At 41.3% G+C, this 18,543-nt stretch overlaps 2 protein-coding genes across 2 annotated transcripts in view; one reads left to right on the plus strand and one right to left on the minus strand.

The window, feature by feature from the left end:
- LOC142016162 (uncharacterized) overlaps window positions 1-9,678 on the minus strand; it is a 33,096-nt gene extending 23,418 nt beyond the window's left edge. Inside the window, exons 1-2 of the mRNA XM_075000419.1 lie at window positions 9,580-9,678; window positions 8,706-8,782 (exon numbers count right to left, since the gene is read on the minus strand). Of these exons, the coding sequence (XP_074856520.1) occupies window positions 8,706-8,734 (29 nt within the window). The 5' untranslated portion in view covers window positions 8,735-8,782; window positions 9,580-9,678. The remainder of the gene's footprint in view (window positions 1-8,705; window positions 8,783-9,579) is intronic.
- Window positions 9,679-14,524: 4,846 nt separating this feature from the next.
- The window catches only part of CC2D2B (coiled-coil and C2 domain containing 2B), a 119,559-nt gene continuing 115,540 nt past the window's right edge, over window positions 14,525-18,543 (plus strand). Inside the window, exons 1-2 of the mRNA XM_074999603.1 lie at window positions 14,525-14,584; window positions 17,316-17,381. Coding sequence (XP_074855704.1) covers window positions 14,525-14,584; window positions 17,316-17,381 — 126 coding nt within the window. The remainder of the gene's footprint in view (window positions 14,585-17,315; window positions 17,382-18,543) is intronic.

An 18,543-nucleotide genomic window follows, 5' to 3' on the forward strand; every position in this document is an offset into this window, starting at 1 on the left:
AAAGGGCAATGCTGTGGTTGGCGCTGTTTTGGGCAGTCACTGACCCCTCCATCCCTGCAAGTTTGCATGGTCTTAGTCCTGGAAAGAAACTTTCCAAGCAACTGCTAGAACCTTGCCACTAGGATCCCAGCTCTTGCTTACGTGCTGTGCTCTGGAAAGCAGTTCAGTTTTAAAGGGACCCAGCCTGCACTGCATACCCATTGACTCCTCACATATTGAATAGTAACAGAGAGAGAACCATGTTAGTCTATATTCTACCAAAACAAAAAAAGCAGTCCAATAGCACTTTAAAGAATAACAAATTATTTTGTTAGTCTTTAAAGTACTACTGTACTGCTCTTTTGTTTTGATTGACTCCTCAGTTCCCCAGGGTTCCCCAAGTTCACCCTTTCAGCCAGACAGCTAGAACCAGCCACCTGTCCCCACTCCCACATGTGGGTTAGCACCTTACAGGTAGGAGATAAAGCAGAAGTCTGCAAGCTTAAACGTAAACCTCAGCTGTAAGCAGTCCTCTCAGAAAAGCTTCCCATAAATGTTTTGTCCAGTCGCAAACATTTCAGTTACAAGCCATTTCCATTCCCAAGGTGTCTGTAACTCAGATTCCACTGTATGAAATGAATAGGCATCAGGTTTAAAACAAATATACAAAAATACTTTACAAAACACACCGTCAAGTCACAGAACTTGTTGCCATGGGACACAGTGGATGTTACAGGTTAGAAAAGAATTAAGTTCATGGAGGATCAGTCCAACAACTACTCTTAGCCAAGACCATCAGAGATGACTGCCAGAAGCCAGGACTGGATGGCAGAGAATGCACTACTAGATAAGTGCCCTTTTTCTGTTCATTCCCTCTGAAACATCTGGCACCACTGATGGAAGATTGTATGCTGGATCATGTTAAATTGTCTACATCCCCTTTTCTCAATTAAGCATATGAAAAACTGCGTACACCAGTTCTGCAGGTCCTCCCAAGGAAGCTCAACAAAACCAATGACTCAGTGTTCTGAAATTTCCAAAAGTTATGAAATTAGGAAAAGACAACAAACTTTCACAGACTCTTTATGCATCAGAAAGGTTCAACTCACTCTTTAGCAAAGTAGTGGACAATAAGTGGCCCATGAGTCAGACATGATTTATTGCTGCGGATCACCAGATACTTTATTCACCTAAGCACAGCTGTTCACATCTCTCTTTGGCCACAATTTCTGGCCAACAGTAGCTGCAGGAAATGGTGGTGCAACCTGTGCTGCTTCCGGAAGCTCCAACTGGCTGGGAATGGTGAACTGCAGTCAACAGGAATTCTGAGTGGCCGTACATGTGGGCAACCAGGAAAATAAACCGTCTGGTGGCCTGCCAGGCCCATAGGCTGTTTATTGCCCACCCCTACTTTACACTTAAAGTTAACTTGTATCTGGAACATTGGAAAAAGAAATTATTAAAAAAAAAAATCAGTGGCTAGAAATAGAGGATTAGGATGAAATAAAGCACAAGATGGCACAGACCTCTGAAGGGAAGAATATGAACTTATTATGCAATACAAGAAGAATCCAGGAAAGGAACAGGGGACAGAGGAGGAGGAAAAAGATGATGAGATTATAGTTATCAAAGAGGAAGATTCTAATAGTAGAGTTTGGGACATGTGGAAGAGTTAAGATGCGGACTGAGAGAGGGCAGAGAGAGATGGTAACTGCATAAGTAAATATTTTAACAACATGGAGGGGACATTGCTTCTGAGAAAGTCTATGAACGCAGATGTACGGCAGAAGGTGTAAGAAATCAATGATATCAAGATTAGACACTACAGAAAAATGGTAGTTTTGTTAACAATGGAAAGTCTTGACTGAAAAAAGTTAATTATCGAAGAAACTGAAAAATGCAGAAGGGATTGGAAATAATGAAAGGTGAGAGGCATAGAAGTAGATATAGAAGTCAAAGGAACTGATCGAGAATATGCCTAAAAAGCTATGGAAGCAGATATAGGAATCAAAGATGGAACCACCGGGACTCAAAGCCATACTGGGTAAGTCATCAAAGGTGTTAAGGAAACTCAGGAACACGTGTTAAAGAAGGAGCAACTGACTATCAAATTGGACTTATTCCAAGAACAATTTATTAAAATACAATCTTGTAGCGCATGTAATTTTCCAACCTGTGGAAAGAAGAGCAGATATACCGATTTGCTGCCAGCATCTTTAAAAGGTATGCACGTGTGTGTATGAGCTCCAATCAAATGACACCTTTAAATTTGCATCAGAATTGCAACAGAGTTTTAAGGCCTCTCAAAGCCCCACTGTTTAAAATTTAAGTTTTCTGTGGTTTTTTTGTAGTCACAAGTTTATTTTTCTAATCACACAGTGTTTGAGATTGTACGTGTGTACACCTAAGTCCGTAAGCAACATATTTCACATACACAGTACTTTTTCAGTCATCTTTATTTCTGTAGTTTTTCAGACGTGTAAACATGCCATATGACTACATACATAAAAATTTAATGTCTTTAAAATAAAGCCATCTGAGTTACGCAAATACTGAAAAAGTTTTAAAACTTTCTTCCAAGCAAGGAAACATTTTGTGCTCAGTCCCTCCAGAAAATGCATTACCACCTCAAAATACAGACAATTTTAACTGCTTTTCTGAATAAAAGGCAACAGTCTCAATTTCGAGATCAGAACATTAAAACTTCAAGCTCAGACTAATTTTTTCAGTTATTTGGGTCTGAAAATAAAAATAGTAGCTCAACTGTATTACTGCTATGAGAGTACTCTTGCTAGTTGCTCTAGAAAAGGTACATGAATAATATTCTTGAAGGCTGGTTTACATGAAAACCTACTCCTTTCATCCTTTCAAAATTAATATTTGTATATTCAAAGAGTTTTAGAGACCTGCCACAATAGATGGAAACCCACTTAAAAACAAAGTACGAATGCTCCCATCACTTTTAGTTGCGTGTGTCCTGATAAAAGTATAAGGGAAGGAGACTGACTTGGGGTCAAATGGCTATGTATTTAATAGTGAACCAATGGCAGTGGTTTACCCTTATAGTAGGGTGGAGAAAGTAGAGAAGAAAGGAAATTTAGGGAGGCACTCTTGTTTGAGCAACCACATCTGCCTGATGGTGAGGGACAAACTCTAAATGAACGAACTTATAAGGAAGAAATTATAGAAAAAGATGGACACAAAGTTAATAAAGTGAAATTATGTTACTGACCCTGAAATATTTTGACAGAAGTCTGACATCAGGGAAATTACTTAAAACATGTTACAAACCTTGCTCTGGACAGAGGACTTGCAGACCAGTCTCATAAATATAAGTTAAATAAAGAATGGCTTACTGCTTTGATTTTTAACAAACTGGATATTTTACTATTACTATCATTAAAGTATAACCACTATCATTCACCTGAATTGTCATAAAATAGAGGTCACACAAAGGTGTAAATTTTAGCAAGCTTTCTAGTCATGTGTGTTCAACACAACACTGATAACACCAAAACAGTAAGTCATATTTTAATAAAAGGCAGCAATTGTTTTCAGCTATATGAACAGTCAATTTAAGTGATAACAAAAAAAATACACATTGGAAATCACTGTTTTACAGTGAATTAATTCAGTTTTTGGCTGTTACAATATACACCAGGGTGACAGTTCTTGGGAAAAGCTTAGAGGTATCTTCTCAAGAAAAAAGTAAAATTATAGTAAAACAAGATGCAAACAAAAAATACAAGTTACCCTCATTGCAGTTATTTTGTATATTTCACACTCAATTTAGACAGACACACTTTTCTTTTTATTTTGAAGCACAAGATTTACTTGCCCATGTATTCTGGTATTGGCTGGACCAACAGAATGTTTGGTGACTAAACCACAGGAGTAAAATGACAGAACTGTTGAATTATACAATTGGATTTCTCAGTACCAGAAGCACCTTGAAAAAATAAAGCCTTTTATCTTTGGCTTGCCAGCTTTGCTGGCATAATTAAGCAACAGTACATAGGACAATTGATAGCTCAATGATATGTCCAAAATTGTGATACAATAGTTACAACAGACTGATGTACACTGGTGTATGTGAAGTGATTTGGTATTTTCAGTTCACTACTTAGAGAACTCAGGATTACATTAGCACGTTGAGCAAAGACACCACAAACTGAATGACAAGAAAGACAGCTACCTTCATGTACAAACGTAGCCCCCCCACCAAAACAGAATTAGAGCACTGCAGAAGTAAACTATGGGCTGCCAGCACCGCCTCTATTCTACCTGTACTGTTCTATAAATAGAACATTCCTGTTCCAAATACTTTCCAGGTATGTAATGGACACTAAACACTTCTTAAAAGTTAAAAAGCACTCTCTACTATCATATGTTCCTGAATATAATAGCTTCAGGGTTGAAGTAGATCCGGATTCCAGATTCAGCAAAGACATTACAATATTGGCATATGTCTGTTAGGAAAGGTTTTTGACTAACAGCAGAAAACTGTAAAAAACAGACATCCTTAAAAGGTTACACTTTAAAGAAAAGTAACTTGAAAGATCATTACCTAAAGATAAACTCAACAATTCAAAGGTTTCCAAAACTTGCATTCCTTGGGGAATATGCATTATTAGAGAATGACTTTCAGAGTTTAGTATTTACCGTAAACCTCCCCCCCACCCCAAAAAACCCCCAGAATTCCAAACCAGATACTGCAAGCATGCCAAATAACTAAACTGTTACAGACACAGAAAGACTTAAATACTGCAAATTGCGTAAGTTCATCTCCAGAAAAGTATACCTAAGCTGTGTGGTAACAGCTCAAATCTCATACAGTCCCCACAGAATTCTAACAGAGATCTTATATGACAATTTGTCCTATTTACCTCCCTGTGTTTTTTTTTTTTAAAGTATTGCTCTTAGAAGAGACTTCAGAAAGCTTTGTGGGGTCACGCACAGTCTCACTAAGTTCCAGAGCAGACTTGCTCAGTTTTTTTCTGTAAAAGAATACTTTGTTTGACTATTAGCCCTGTGATCAACTTTAAATCCAAACTTTACTTTTTCTGTGTCATGCAGCCTCACAAATAAGCATTCACTATGCCAAATTTTGCTCTCTTGGACACCTGTACAAACCCAGTGGTCTTAAAATCAAAGGCTAGCATGTACTGTCCCACTGCCTTTAATTTAGTTTGATTAATTCCAATCAATTTTCCAGAACTGAGTGACAGAACAAAATATGTTAATAATTTGGACCAAGCCTAAGATGCTGCTGCCTTTCAATATAGTACTCTCTTTGGGTGACTTTGCATAAAAAATAAAATACAAGTAGTTAAGTTAGTTATAGGTGTCTTCATAGATTGTGATCTGAGGGAGACAATGTAGAATTAAAAATATTTAAGAAACTTCTAATTTTTTAAAAGCAAAACTGAATTACTATGTATTAGAAAGAGTTTATCTGTGTTTGTTCAAGAACTCCTCCTGCATGGTAAGAGTTAGGACCACCAAATGTGGTGTACAGCTCCTGTTATCGTAACTTTAAGCAAGGGAAGGGTTTAGTTGCCAGGAAATGTGCCTGGAATGGGATTGCTTCTCATACAACCACACAGAAAAGAATCAGCATGACCAAGCAGGTGAAAGGGGCTGGCTGGGGGCAGACCAGCCCCAGCCAAGACTGCACTGAGCCTCCCTCCTCCCAAATGCCCTTCAAAAAGGCAGTCGGGGTCTGAAACCTCTTTATTTGCTGTGTGTTCTCCATCAGGGTGCCAGGGGAAAATGCACATTACTGCATCCCTCATTCTGGCTGTGGAGCACAGAGGCAGACAAACATGGATTGGCCCCAGCTGAAAGACATGCATGCCTCCCCTGCTTGTGCCTGCTGCACCTGCAGCAGCCACAGACAGGTGCTTCTTGCCTGACCCCAGGCTGTTACAGTGAGAGTGGGCTGGGGTCTCCTCTCTCCCTGGCACAACCTATATATTGAATACCTCATCCCCAGCCCCACCCAAGTACAATGATTTTAATGAAGCATGTACATTTTCATTTTATTTTCCAAAACACAAAAACTGCTTGGTTACTTAATTGATATCAAGTACATCTTCTAGGATTATTAAAAATAAAAAATTAGAAGGGAAAACCTGTGAGAAAAGCATTGCTCTTGACAGCACTCTATGTAATATATGACTTAGCCTATACGGTTTTTGTGGGGACCATCATTTCAGCTTAAAGATATGATTTTCAACCAAAAATTGACTACTGTTATACAAGTATATAGGTGACTCAGACCTGCATAGGAATAAGCTGTACCAGTACAAGTAGAGCAGATGCAAAATTGGTATCTGCAAAAGTGAGCCACAGAAACCCACAGCCACATCCACTGATGCAGATACCTGCAGATATAAAGCAGATCTGCAAATCTGCAGAGTCCTAGATACAAAATTTGGATCCACAGCCACAAATATACTCATCTGTGGGTACAGTTACCCGGGGATATACAACAGGTATCTGTGAATTTCCAGGGTTTTAAGTTTAAGCCCCTTTACAAGTGTGTAACTGGATTGACACTATGTTGTTTGTATCATTTTAATTATACAAGTATAAGGTGGTAAAACACACGCATGTGTGTGTGTAGAAAAGCCTTAAGTTTCACTGTTTCTTCTATATGTAGTCTCTCCTCCTGTTTGCATAGGATTCTCTCACAGCAACAAAGAATGGGAGAAAATCATTGGCAGGTGATTCAGGGCTAATGTAATATCTAAAACTAAAAGTAGTTTGTTTAAAAAAAAATTTCAAATTGATGATACTACTCTGAGTTGCATAGTTTCTAAACTGCTCGACCTTGTCCTGTTTCAAATTTTCCAAGTAAAGAAACTGAATGCTGAATGGTTCAATGCAACTTGCTCAGAAAGTTTCAGCAGGTTAGTTAACATGTTTCATTTTCATACAATTTTTTACCAGAATCCCCACCCCCAGAATATTCATATTAAGAATGTTAATAGTGCGCCAAAAATATAAATCATTAATATATCATGTAGACAGTAAAACCATTGTCATTTAAAAGCAACTAGATACAAATCAATTAATTTTTCACTTAGCTACAGGTGAAATTGACAGGAACGCCACTAAAATGTACACTAGTTTATATTATTGATTCTACCAAACACACCAAGAAAAGTACCCAATTTTGATCTCAGTGGGTGCAAAGCCTTTTGGACAACTTTCAAATACACTTTTAAGTAAATACATAAACACTATTAAAGGCTGTTTAAATAGAAATATATTTAAATGTTTATACAAGAAATTATGATAAAAATCAAGTTGTTGAAGAATTTCTAGTGTCTTCATCACTCTAAAAAACATGATACTGAAAGACTATCTTTAAAAATCCTGCTTCATCCTTTGGAAAAGTACAAAATAAATTGAGCAATTAATCTTTCTCAATTTGGGAGAACACACAGGAGTTAGCTCCTAATTACACAGGCTGAAAGCAGAAACCACTATCACTTCCATATGTCCATTGCATATTTGCTTAGGTCAGAGCTGCTTCACTTCCTTCAAATTCAGTGGATGATTGGTCAATTCATTACTGAACACATTCTCAAGTCTGTCATATTGATAACTTAAGCTATGAAGAAAAGACAACACAGTGCTTTTTCCAAGTTGCTTTCCTTTTTGTTTGATAAGCCAAAACCTTTTAAATAAAAATAAGTACAACTTAATTTAATTAAAAACTTTGGATCTTGTATGAAATGGAACAAATTAAGTTAAAACTATTAAAATAATTCATAAATAAAATGTTACTGATATTTTAACAAATTGTAATGCCTGGCCACAGGCTACTATGATCAAACTCACCTAAAGTCTTTCGAGTTGTTTAAAAAAAAACAATTTTTCTTGACATAGATTGATTTTATACCAGCACACAATATCTTTTTAGCAGGAAATGGAAATCAGGAAGCCTGTGTGCTGCTTTTGACTCTGCCAGTCATTCAAAGGCTTGGTAAAGCTACTTAACTCTCACTGTAAAACAGGGATAATACCAACCTTTCTAAAACACTCAAATCTTCTGATGAAAGGCACAGGCCTCACTGACTACTCCCCAGTACTTGCCCTTTAGTTCATGTGCATCCATTCCAGATTTTTGGTGAATTGTCAGTAACAAAAAGGCTACAGCTGTTATATCAAGCAGAGAAACTAGTCCCAGCATGTCGTACTGCCAGGTCACTAGGATTCAGATAGAATGCTGCATGCTGGGACTTACTGAGACATTACAAGTAAACATTCGGACAGTTCACTTGAAGAGCACGGGTAGAAAAAAATATTGGCTTTGCATATGCATCTGTGAGAATGTCCTCTGCACACATTCATGCAAGCAACTGCCCTCCATTTCCAACCCAGCTCTTGCTGGTAAACATCTGAGAAGTTGAAAGGATGGACTATTGTCCCTCCCCTCTCTCCAAGTTGTGAGAGAACAACCTGGGGGAATAAGACCAGAAAGAGAATCTATGTGTGATTGATGAAGGAGAGTGTTCACAGACAGGCCGGGATATTATACTCACCTGGGGGATGGCAGACTCTGTCCTCCCTGTCTTGGAGCAGATACCTACCTTAACTGGCTGTACGTGGTAGAGAAGAGATGCTGTAGCGAAAAAGTGCATGGGGCAGTTTGAGCCCCCTCCCTGTAGGCAGGGCTGGGCCCGCTCCTGCCTCTCAGTGTGAGGGATACTTACCCATCAGGGATAGTATTCTTCTTTACCATGCTGAAAGCGGGAGCAGGCAGAGCAGGAGACAACGGTGAAAGTGGGCACTGCAGCAAAGGAGAGAGAACCGCGCAGTTAACACGGTGCCCATCTCTTTCTCCATTAAGGTGGTCCATCTCTCTGGGCTGACCCTAAACGCAAGCAGAGCAAGTAGCCACTGCGGCTCCATGTTTGATGCCATCGACTTCTGCAGCTTGCAGGTTGGCCTATTTTCCTCTGCTGCAGTAGGACAGGAGGGGAAGACAGCTGGTTACTCCCCACCCCCACTTTCCCTAACACCTGGACCAGAAAGAAAAGGCAACAGATTTCTTCCTCAATTTGACTCCAGCAGCAGGGCTGAAGAGGTCAGAAAGATCTTACTAGCAGATCTTTCCTCCTCCTGTAGCGGATTTCCCCTCCCCCTGCGCTCGGTGGGCCTCGTTTCGGCTCCCAATGAGAGAAGGAGAGATCAGCGCCGCATTAAAGGAAGACGATTCACCTGCCCAGAGCTAACCTGGCTGGGCCCGATCCTGTCAGGTGCTGAGCACCTTCAGCTCCCGCTGACCTAGCGGCCCTAGAGACAATCCAAAGAAGACGCTTTTGGCTGGCGCGAGACCCCACATCAGCCAACCCCTCTAGCCCCGCGGGTCCCCGGCAGCCCCACCCCTGCGGCTGGCTCCCAGAGAAGAGAGAGGGCGAGGCGATCGGCCCTCAGACGCCGGGCTGCCGGGGACCGGTAAGGCAGCAGGATCAGGGTGGGGCCTGGTCTCGGAGGCAGGCCAGGCCTGGGGTCCGGTCTGGTTAGGGGGTGCGGCCGGGCCCCGGCGAGGCAGGGTGGGGGGCTGGGGCTTCAGCTGGCCCGTACCCTGAACGGATTTTCCGCGAAGAGAAAAGCTGCAGTAGCGAGACAGACGACACAGAACCTTCCCGAAAGGGTCCACACTGCGCAGGCTCAGCAACCGGCCAGCTAGTGTTTCACACTGCGCATGCTCCTCAGTTGCCGATCGGCTCAGCGACATGTCAGTGAGCATGCTCAACAACTCCAACGGCCAGGTTCCTCGGTAGGCGCAGTAACTCAAGGGCCAGTGAGGCACGGAATTATTAGTGCGCATGCTCAACAAATAACTGACGAAGCGGTCTATTCTTAGTGCGCCTGCTTACGGCCAGAATTGCCGCGGGGTGGGGTCCGCCTTAATGCGCTTGCTCAGTGTCAGCGGGCTGAATTAATTTGAGTAGGTGAGCGGGACAACTTGTCTCGCCTCGAAGTTGGGATCATCTCCGCTTGAAGCATTGTCTCCTTCTAATGGTCCGTATCTTCCCTATAGCCTGCTCCTTAAAGGTCCAATGGGTGGGGACTACAAATCCCAGCATGCACCGCGGCATACGCGTCTGATAGGTTAGCGGGAGAAACGGTGCCGCGGATACCCAGGTTCCTCTGTCGTTTGTAGGGAGGAGCAGAAGCTCGTAGTTGTGTACACACGCTGCCCAGCCAAGATGGGGGTGGAGCACCGCCCATAGTATTGTTTGTGCGTGCTAGGGCGTCCTTGGCCTCGCCTGCCACCGGCGATGTCAAAAAACAACGAGGACTTCTGTACCACCTTGGAGAATTAGTCTCGCTGTCTAAGGTGCTTCAGGACTCCTCGTTGCTTTTACAGACACGGACTAAGGCGGCTACTCCCGCATCCCAGCCCGCGACTTCTACCCTGCAGGGTGAGGGAGGCTGCAGTTTGCCGTAGCTTGGGGCTGAGTTGGCGCCGAGGGTCTCTTACTGGTGCAGTTTGTTGTAGTTGTTATTACCTGAGAAAAGTTGCTAGTATGAGAAGAAGGTGGTCTGGTCAGGTATGGTTTTCTGAAGAAGCTGGGGTGGAAGAGTGATGAGGAAGCTATGGGAGACTTGGGTAATGTGTTGGGGGACAAATGTAATCTAAAACGGGTTCCCAAACTTTTCAGCATTATGCCCCTCTTGATTTTCGAGAAACCCTCACACCCCTTCACCTCTTCTTTACTGTCACCCAATCCCCTTTTAATAAAAAATTCAATTTGTAATTTAAAATAAACGCAAAAACTTAAAAAAAAAAAAAAAAAAAAAAAAAAAGCACAAATAGTTTTTCTTGGACCCTCGCGGGTATCTGGTGCAGCCATAGATGGCCATCTGCCTGAGTCCCGTACAGCCGCCAGAGGTGGCCGTGCCAGCTACCCACCCACCCAAGCCCTGTGCTACCAGAGCTGCCTGACCAAACTGACCAAGCCCCACACAGCTGGGGCCAGCTGCCCACCCACCAGCCCAAGCTCTGCAACACCGGGGCCAGCCACCCAACCCCCACAAGCCCCTCAAGCCGGCCACCTGAGCCCTGGGAACCCCTGTGCCCAGGCCCCTCCTCTCCCCCAAAGCCCAGGTACCCCCAGTTCCCCACTCACTCCATCCCTTTCCTGCAAGCCAGGCACCCCCAGCCCCCATCTAACCCCATCCTTCTCCTCCTCCTCTTTCCCTCCTCAACCCACATTCACTCCCCTTTGCAGGAGGCGGATAGCCCCATGTGGGTCTTCGCTGACTGCCTGCTTTTTCTAGTGGCTGCGCCAGGTCGCCCAGGTAAATTAGCAGGGACTGAGAGCTGGAAGCAAAGGCTGGCTTTTTCTTTGAATGTGAGGGAATGGCGGGGAGGCTGGGTCGCCTCACGCCCCCGCCTTGGAATTTCTTAACAACCCCCCTCCACCCAGGGGGACATGCCCCTCAGTTTGGGAAACCATGATCTAAAATCTGCATAAAGGACATAGCTCCTCTTAGCTGCCTCCGTCTGACAAAGTGTAAGTCCTGTTCCCACCCTGACACTTTTGGACACCTTCTGCCCTTAGAGGCTTCTGGCTTCCTCTCCTCCCCCGTTACATGCAGCCTCCTCTTCTGTTCTTTGCCAGATGAATTTTATCATTTAGGAGTACCTGGTTCTAGGTAGTTCCTTTGCACAGATAGCTGAAAGGGTTGGATCTTCCTGTTGCTGAGAGAGGACAAAGCAGGCATGGAGTAGCAAGGGTGGGACATCATAGCTTGTGGAACAGAATAGCTCAGAGAAAAACTCAGGGAAAAATAGACTGCCTAATGCTGCTGTCTATTCCTGTGTGGGATTAGTGGCTGGGACACCAGAATCCCTGGGTGATGTCTGAAAACCCCAGACTGTTGACTGCTGTAGCCAAATGAATCAAGGATGGTGACCACAAATGCTGCAGACACAGTCTGTTCAGTCTTGATATGTTGTAATTTTGCTTTAATCATATTGTTTTAATTTGATGTGGGTTCGTTTGAGAATTCATCACTTTTAACACTTTAAAATTAGGTTTTTTTCATCCCATACCTGTATAGGCATCACAATCAATTACATCCCTTTTTTTGTGGAGTAGAAAATTACATGTTTATTTGTGTTCCTTGTGCCAGGGCTGCAAATTAAGAGCTGTATACTACAGGGGATGTTCCAGTGATAACAAATGAAAGTTTGCACAAAGACTGAGAGTCTTATATGGCTGCTAAACTTTTAATAAGTGACATTATTCATACATTAAGCATTACTTGAGAAAAATGATGCAGGGCTGTGATTATATCTGTCCTTTCATTATTTTGCAATTATACATTATTATGCAATTAGAGAAACTGTGTATGTATACGGTGCTTACACATGCAGATTAGGTAGACAATTGTACATCTGTGACAACTATTACCCTTTATTGGACTAAAAATAAGCATTCCACAGAGCACACCACTTTTACACCTGCTGTCTCAGTATAATATTGTTTCAGATTCTATCTATGTATCTATGCAACCTTAAAGTATCATTCTAGTCTCCTTTCTTTGTTTTCATTCTGCAGGATCAAAATGTGTATTGACCTGAGGGGTGTGAGTAGCTGCAAAATGCTAATGACATTTGGTTCTTACTGTAGTCACACTTTAGGGACTATACTTCTTCATTTGGAAGAGGACTTAACCAAAGATACAGTAGACGTACCTAGAGCTTTTTGCTTCCTGATCATGTTAACTAAAAATACATAGATTTCTGTTTCTCCTGGTCTCAGAGCTGTATTTTGTTGACCTTTGCACACCAAACCAATTACCAGGTTGGGTTTGTATGGCTCAGATGACACATGCAAGTGTTTGGTGTGAACGCTGAAAATTAATAGCACTATGTTTTCTATAGAAGAGAGAACATCAGAATGTCCATACAGTAGAACCCCAAGATTCACGCACTCAAGTGGCGCAAATCTCAGGTTAATGTGACTCTGAGTGGTGTGGACCTGACACCTGGCTCCACCTGCCCGCCACTCAGGGGAGCTGGGAAACTGACCAGTGCAGCAGCGCTCTCACCTGCCTCCACTGACAGGAGTGGCTGCTACCCTTGACAGGAGTGAGGAAACAGCTCATGTCAGGGGCGGCAAGAGTCAGGCTGCCACCCCGAACAGGAGTGGGTTCACAGCTCCTGTCAGGGATGGCAGACTGACTCTTGGCTGCCACTGCTGGCAGGAGCTGGGAAACTGATCAGTGCAGCAGCACTGATCAGTTTCCTATTTCCTGTAAGTGACAGGGAGTTGGGAGCCATGCTCCAGCTGCCTGGCACTCACTGGTCATTTTCCTGGCTCCCAGAGTGGCGGGCAGCTGGGAACCAGGGAACAGCCTGATTCCCCTCTCCTCACTGCCTGCCGGACCCAAGAAACTGACCAGTCCCTGTCTGTTTCCCAGCTCCTGCAAGCCCAGGGAGCCAGGAAGCAGACTGCAGCCTGGTTTCCTCTCCCCTGACTTGTGCAAAAATTCAAATTATGCAGGGGTTGCAAGAATGTAACCCCTGCATAACTTGAGGATTTACTGTATTTTTATACTTATGTAAAACATTATGCAAATTTTGATACAGCCCTCAGGCTCTTGATAAGTTGCCAAAGTGTTGCGGAGTATAGAATCAGAGAGGGTGTCCATTTGGTTTCGTGTATATTCTGTCATGTTAATTTAGTGTAATTTTCAGATTAGTAACCTGATCGTTTGGAAATCCATGTCCTAGAATTTGAGGCAAGAAGAGACTACCAGGGCTAGTCTGACCTTTTGTTTACAGATCCATTTATTGCAGGCTGTTTAAACCTATGGTTGAAAAATCCGCACAATGATGAAATACTGGATGGACAGCCTCGTTGACTAGTGTTTAGATACAGCCATCTGCATGACAACCAGATTGTTATTCCTTATTGCTCACTGATTACTATTTTAACTCAGGTTTTAAACATACATTTTAGTTCATTTATGCATTGTAATATGATGGAATGCAAATGTTAATACCAACATATAAATATTTTACATAGTATTAATAAAATGCTTGCTACTAAATTATGTAACTGGAATTTAATCTGACTTTATTGTGGCATCTAATACTAGAAAGACATGAAAATGCAAAGCACTGTCCTTGTGAAGTAGAGGGATAACTAACTTTAAAATATGGGAGAATTTGATGCATCAAGTCTGAACATTCTTAAAATGTTTTTAGTTATTGGAAGTATAGCCATTTTTCCTTTTTGTATTTCTATCTCTGAATTTTAAAGAATATCTAAATTGTTTTTTTCTTGGTTTCATGTTAATCCTTCATTCCTAAACTGTTTAAAGTATTATGTAATTAAGCAGATTTTAAGAAGTTTTATAGTAGAGGTAAATTAAATATTTTAATTTTAGGCAATATAACTTGTAATTGTCTATTTGTTGACAGTATTGGTATCAAACACTGATATGCTACTTTGTATTTTTCAGTTTACTTGCAATCTTGTTTGTTCATTCAGATACTTCAGAATAAATGGATCCTGATAAAAAAGAAGAAGAAATGTCACCAGATAAAGCAACTAAGGGAAGTTGTGTTAGTTGAAAAGTAAATGTTTATATTCCTTTCCAGACAATACAGATGACTGAATTCAGCATTCTTAATTTGTGCTAGTATAAACTAAATACTGATGTTAATCATAATAATCAATAATAGAAATCTGCATGTAGAAGACCCAGAGGATCTGTGGATTTTCTATTTTGCTCAGAATTTTATATTTTTTGGGGGGGCTGGGGGAACAAGGTGAATATGTACAAGACATGGTGTTGAGAACCAGTAACAACCGTAAAGCTTCAAAGTTGAGATTTTTGGCTGTTAACAAAGGAAGTCTTTGATGTGAAAAGCCAATAATGTCCTGAAGCTATTAAAAATAGTTTAGATAGAGGCATGATCAGCTTAACTAGCAACAAGCAATTTAGTCTGTGTACGCACAGCAGATTTTCCCCTTTCACAGTGATGCTTGAGAATCTGCTCCTATGTGGTACCTAACCATTTTTGCACAGAACATTTTGAGAGAATTAGCAGTTTGTTCCATGGTGTTTCAGGGAATATGGTTTCCACACAGTGTGCATAAAAGGAGCCATCAGCATCATACAACGTACATAGTACATACAACGTAATATGGGATGCCTTTTGCAATAAGGAGTTGGGAGGAAAGGAGGACTGAACAAACAAGTGCAGTTGGGGGATTACATACATACCGTATGCACACAGATGTGCACACAAACATGCAGTGCTGAACTGGCTGTTGTATGAGCCTCTGGCAAAGAGGAAAGCTGGTATTATTCCTTCTGTAGTAGACATTGAATCACGCAATATTGGACCACAAACCGTGTTTACATCATCAGTACCAGTAACTGGCTGCTAATCTTATTCAAAATTCTTGTTTCTATTTGTCCCTGTTCTCTGGTTCTGTTTGGTATTTATTACCCATGTTTGCTTCTTTTGTCTTCTTCTTCCCAATAGTTGCCTCTTATTGTCTCCATGATAATTACATCTCCCTGGTCATCTTGTTGTTTCCTTTGTTTGATTGCTTTTCTCCTTGCCTTGCTTCCTCTCCAGCATATTGCCCGTGGCTTCTTTTCCTCAGCAACTTAGTCCCTACTTTCTTCCCATATTCTGCATCTTTCTTATTATTGTGATCAAAGCCCCATCATGTAGGTGCAGCACAACCAGAGAGACATAGCCTATCACAAAGAATTCACAATAGAACATAAAACAAAATGCAACAAGTGGATGTAGCAAATGAAGGAAATGGGGAATGGAGGATAATACTTTATAATATATAGTTTCATAGATTGGCTATGTGCACTACTGATGGTTTCAAGTGTCCTGTCTAAAAATTGTAGTGTAAAAATAAATTTATAAATCTCATCACTTGTTGTTGGCTACCTAGCTCTGGTATGCTGTGCTTCACTCAGTTCCCTTCTTTCCTTGCTTCCACTGTTGTGCTATGTTTACCAGCAATAAATGGTACAAAGAGTGATGACAGGAAAAGACCCCTAAGTATTACCACTTGAGTATCGAACCCTTATGCTAACATAAGAACAGTCACTTTGTGGTATCCTTGCACTCTATGTAACTGTTTTAAGGCTGCAGAATGATAGCACCTGGATTAGAATTTGGTTTCTTTACAGATTTGTGAAAGTAGGCATTAGGAAGGGCAATGCTGAGTCTGCAGGGTATAGAATGGACCTTGTGACTTCACAGCAACACATGCCACTATCCTCTTCAGTTACAGAGGGTAGAGAGAAAAATACTCAGGAAAAAATAATTAAAATTTAATCATGAATACTTAATGGCACTTTAGAGAATGTGGCCATTTTACCTTTCGACTAAATAGAGATTACTATACAGTTGTAAAATATATTTTTATTTCTCAGGGATGATCAGTGTTTTTGCAGATTTCTTAGTAACTTGCCTGTGAGAGAGAGAAAAAACTGAATTTCAAACATAAATATATAAAGTTGAAAAAATTGCATTTCAAACATAAATATGTAAAGTACTGATAGCAGCCTTTCTTTGGACCAGATTTTAAGAGAAGATAAAATGAGGGACATTCTAACTTTCCATTCTCCATTGTCCTTTTATGGCAGATCCAGGCCATGGAAAAATATTCCTCCTCCTGGAAGACAGAGATGAGAGTGGGTGGACCCAAAATTTTGTCACACATTTAGCCGGAGAGTTACTTGCTGAATATGATCAAATGAACACTGCAAAAAATTTTTGAAAAGCAAAATTTAAGAAAAATATGCAAACTTCACAAACTTAAGCAGTTTTGATTAAAATACTTGTTCGGTCTCCACTAGGAAAAGAAGAGTGAGATGTTTGGATTGGCGTATTAAGTGACAGAAAAAAATGAGTAAAGAAAATATTACCATTTTTTCCATACTCAGTCTCTCCATATGTTAGTACAGACATTAGGAATTTACATGGAAGTAACAGTCTTCAGTTGAGACATTAGGTATCAAGGGAAAATATGTGAGATTGACAGACAAGATGCCAAACAAAAGGGTCATCCAGATGATGCCACATCAAATTAGAGAAATGTATCCCTACTACCAAAAGGCCCCCCTGCTTCCAACCAATTAACTGATTCTGCTCAGCACACTGTCTACTGTTCTGCGCTGTGATTGTTGAAAAAATTTTGGTCCATTGTCTTTTAGTATTCCTTCAGTATTGATATGTATTTTATTCCAAAGACATGCATCCTACAGATAATACAGTAATAACATAATGGTTAAGATTCTGTTTTCTAATTATCCAGAGAAAGGATGATCAAGAAGCAATTCTGAAGAAGATCTCTCTTAGAAGAGAAAGTGCTAGAAAAAAGGTGAATTTGTTAATGTTACCTTTTAATGTTCTATACTGTGCTATATCTTTATTAGAACAGATGTTAGAAAATATTTTGTCATGTAGAATTCAAATATTTTGATGCCTTGAGCCCTGTATGTAATCGTGTATAAATGCGCTTTTGTTGTGACGACCAGATGCTCAAGAGTAGTTTCAGATTTTTTCAGTAATACGTTACTTCTTAGGTAAGAGTACCTCATACTAACAATATCTTGCTTTAGCTTGCTTAACTATATTCTTCTTTATCACTAAGGTGTCCACTTTAAAGTTGGCTGTGAACATAATTTTCTCAGAAATGTTTGACTTAATTTATTTATATGGCAATGTTTATTGCTTCCCAACTAAGTGTATGCATGCAAATATTCCCAGCTCCAGAATTCGTACTGATAGGAGAGTTGTCCTTACAACAGTTAGGCTGTGTCCCTTTTTAAAAGAAAAACACAAATGTTTCCACAAACTTCCTGGATTATCTATGCACTGCTGTATTGTTCTCCCAGCAGATTAGTGTGGTGGAAGTTTCCCATGAGAACCATGGCATGTGAGCTAGAAACTTCCTTTTGCTGTCTGAAAAAAGCCTCTTCTCCTCCTCTTGGGAATGGTGGTTGTGGCTCACCCGTCTCTAGGACCAGTGCTCTTTGGTTGTTGTTGTTGTTTTGTTTTTGAAAAAGGAGCTGACACTCAGCTGGCTCCCTGCCCTCCACCTCCCCAGCCAGTCCTGTGGCTGGGACTGCTGAAGTGCCAGTACTCAGTACTGGCAAGTACCAGCACAAAAAAAGCACTGCTTCTGATGGGATCTGCAACCCAAATAGCGAGAAGAGCCATATTTTCAAATTCAGTTACAAAATCAATCCTTCAAGAGCCGCAAAACACATGAATACAAGAGAGTCCTTAATAAGTAATGTCAAACTGTGCTTTTTATCACCCCTATTTTAAGAACAGCGCACACACAATAATTTGTAGCAGTTAGAAAGTTGTTACCCCCATCTACAGGCTTTACCTCCCTCAGCCCCCAAATCTGCCCCGTATCCCCAGGCTTTACCCCCCATCCTGCAAACCTGCCCCTCCATCCCCAGGATTAACCCCACTGAGCCCCAACCTTTCTCCCCTCGCCCCCAGGCTTAACCTTTCTGAGCCTCAACCTC

The sequence above is a fragment of the Carettochelys insculpta genome, chromosome 7, assembly GCF_033958435.1.
Source record: "Carettochelys insculpta isolate YL-2023 chromosome 7, ASM3395843v1, whole genome shotgun sequence".
NCBI classification, from domain to species: Eukaryota; Metazoa; Chordata; order Testudines; family Carettochelyidae; genus Carettochelys; species Carettochelys insculpta.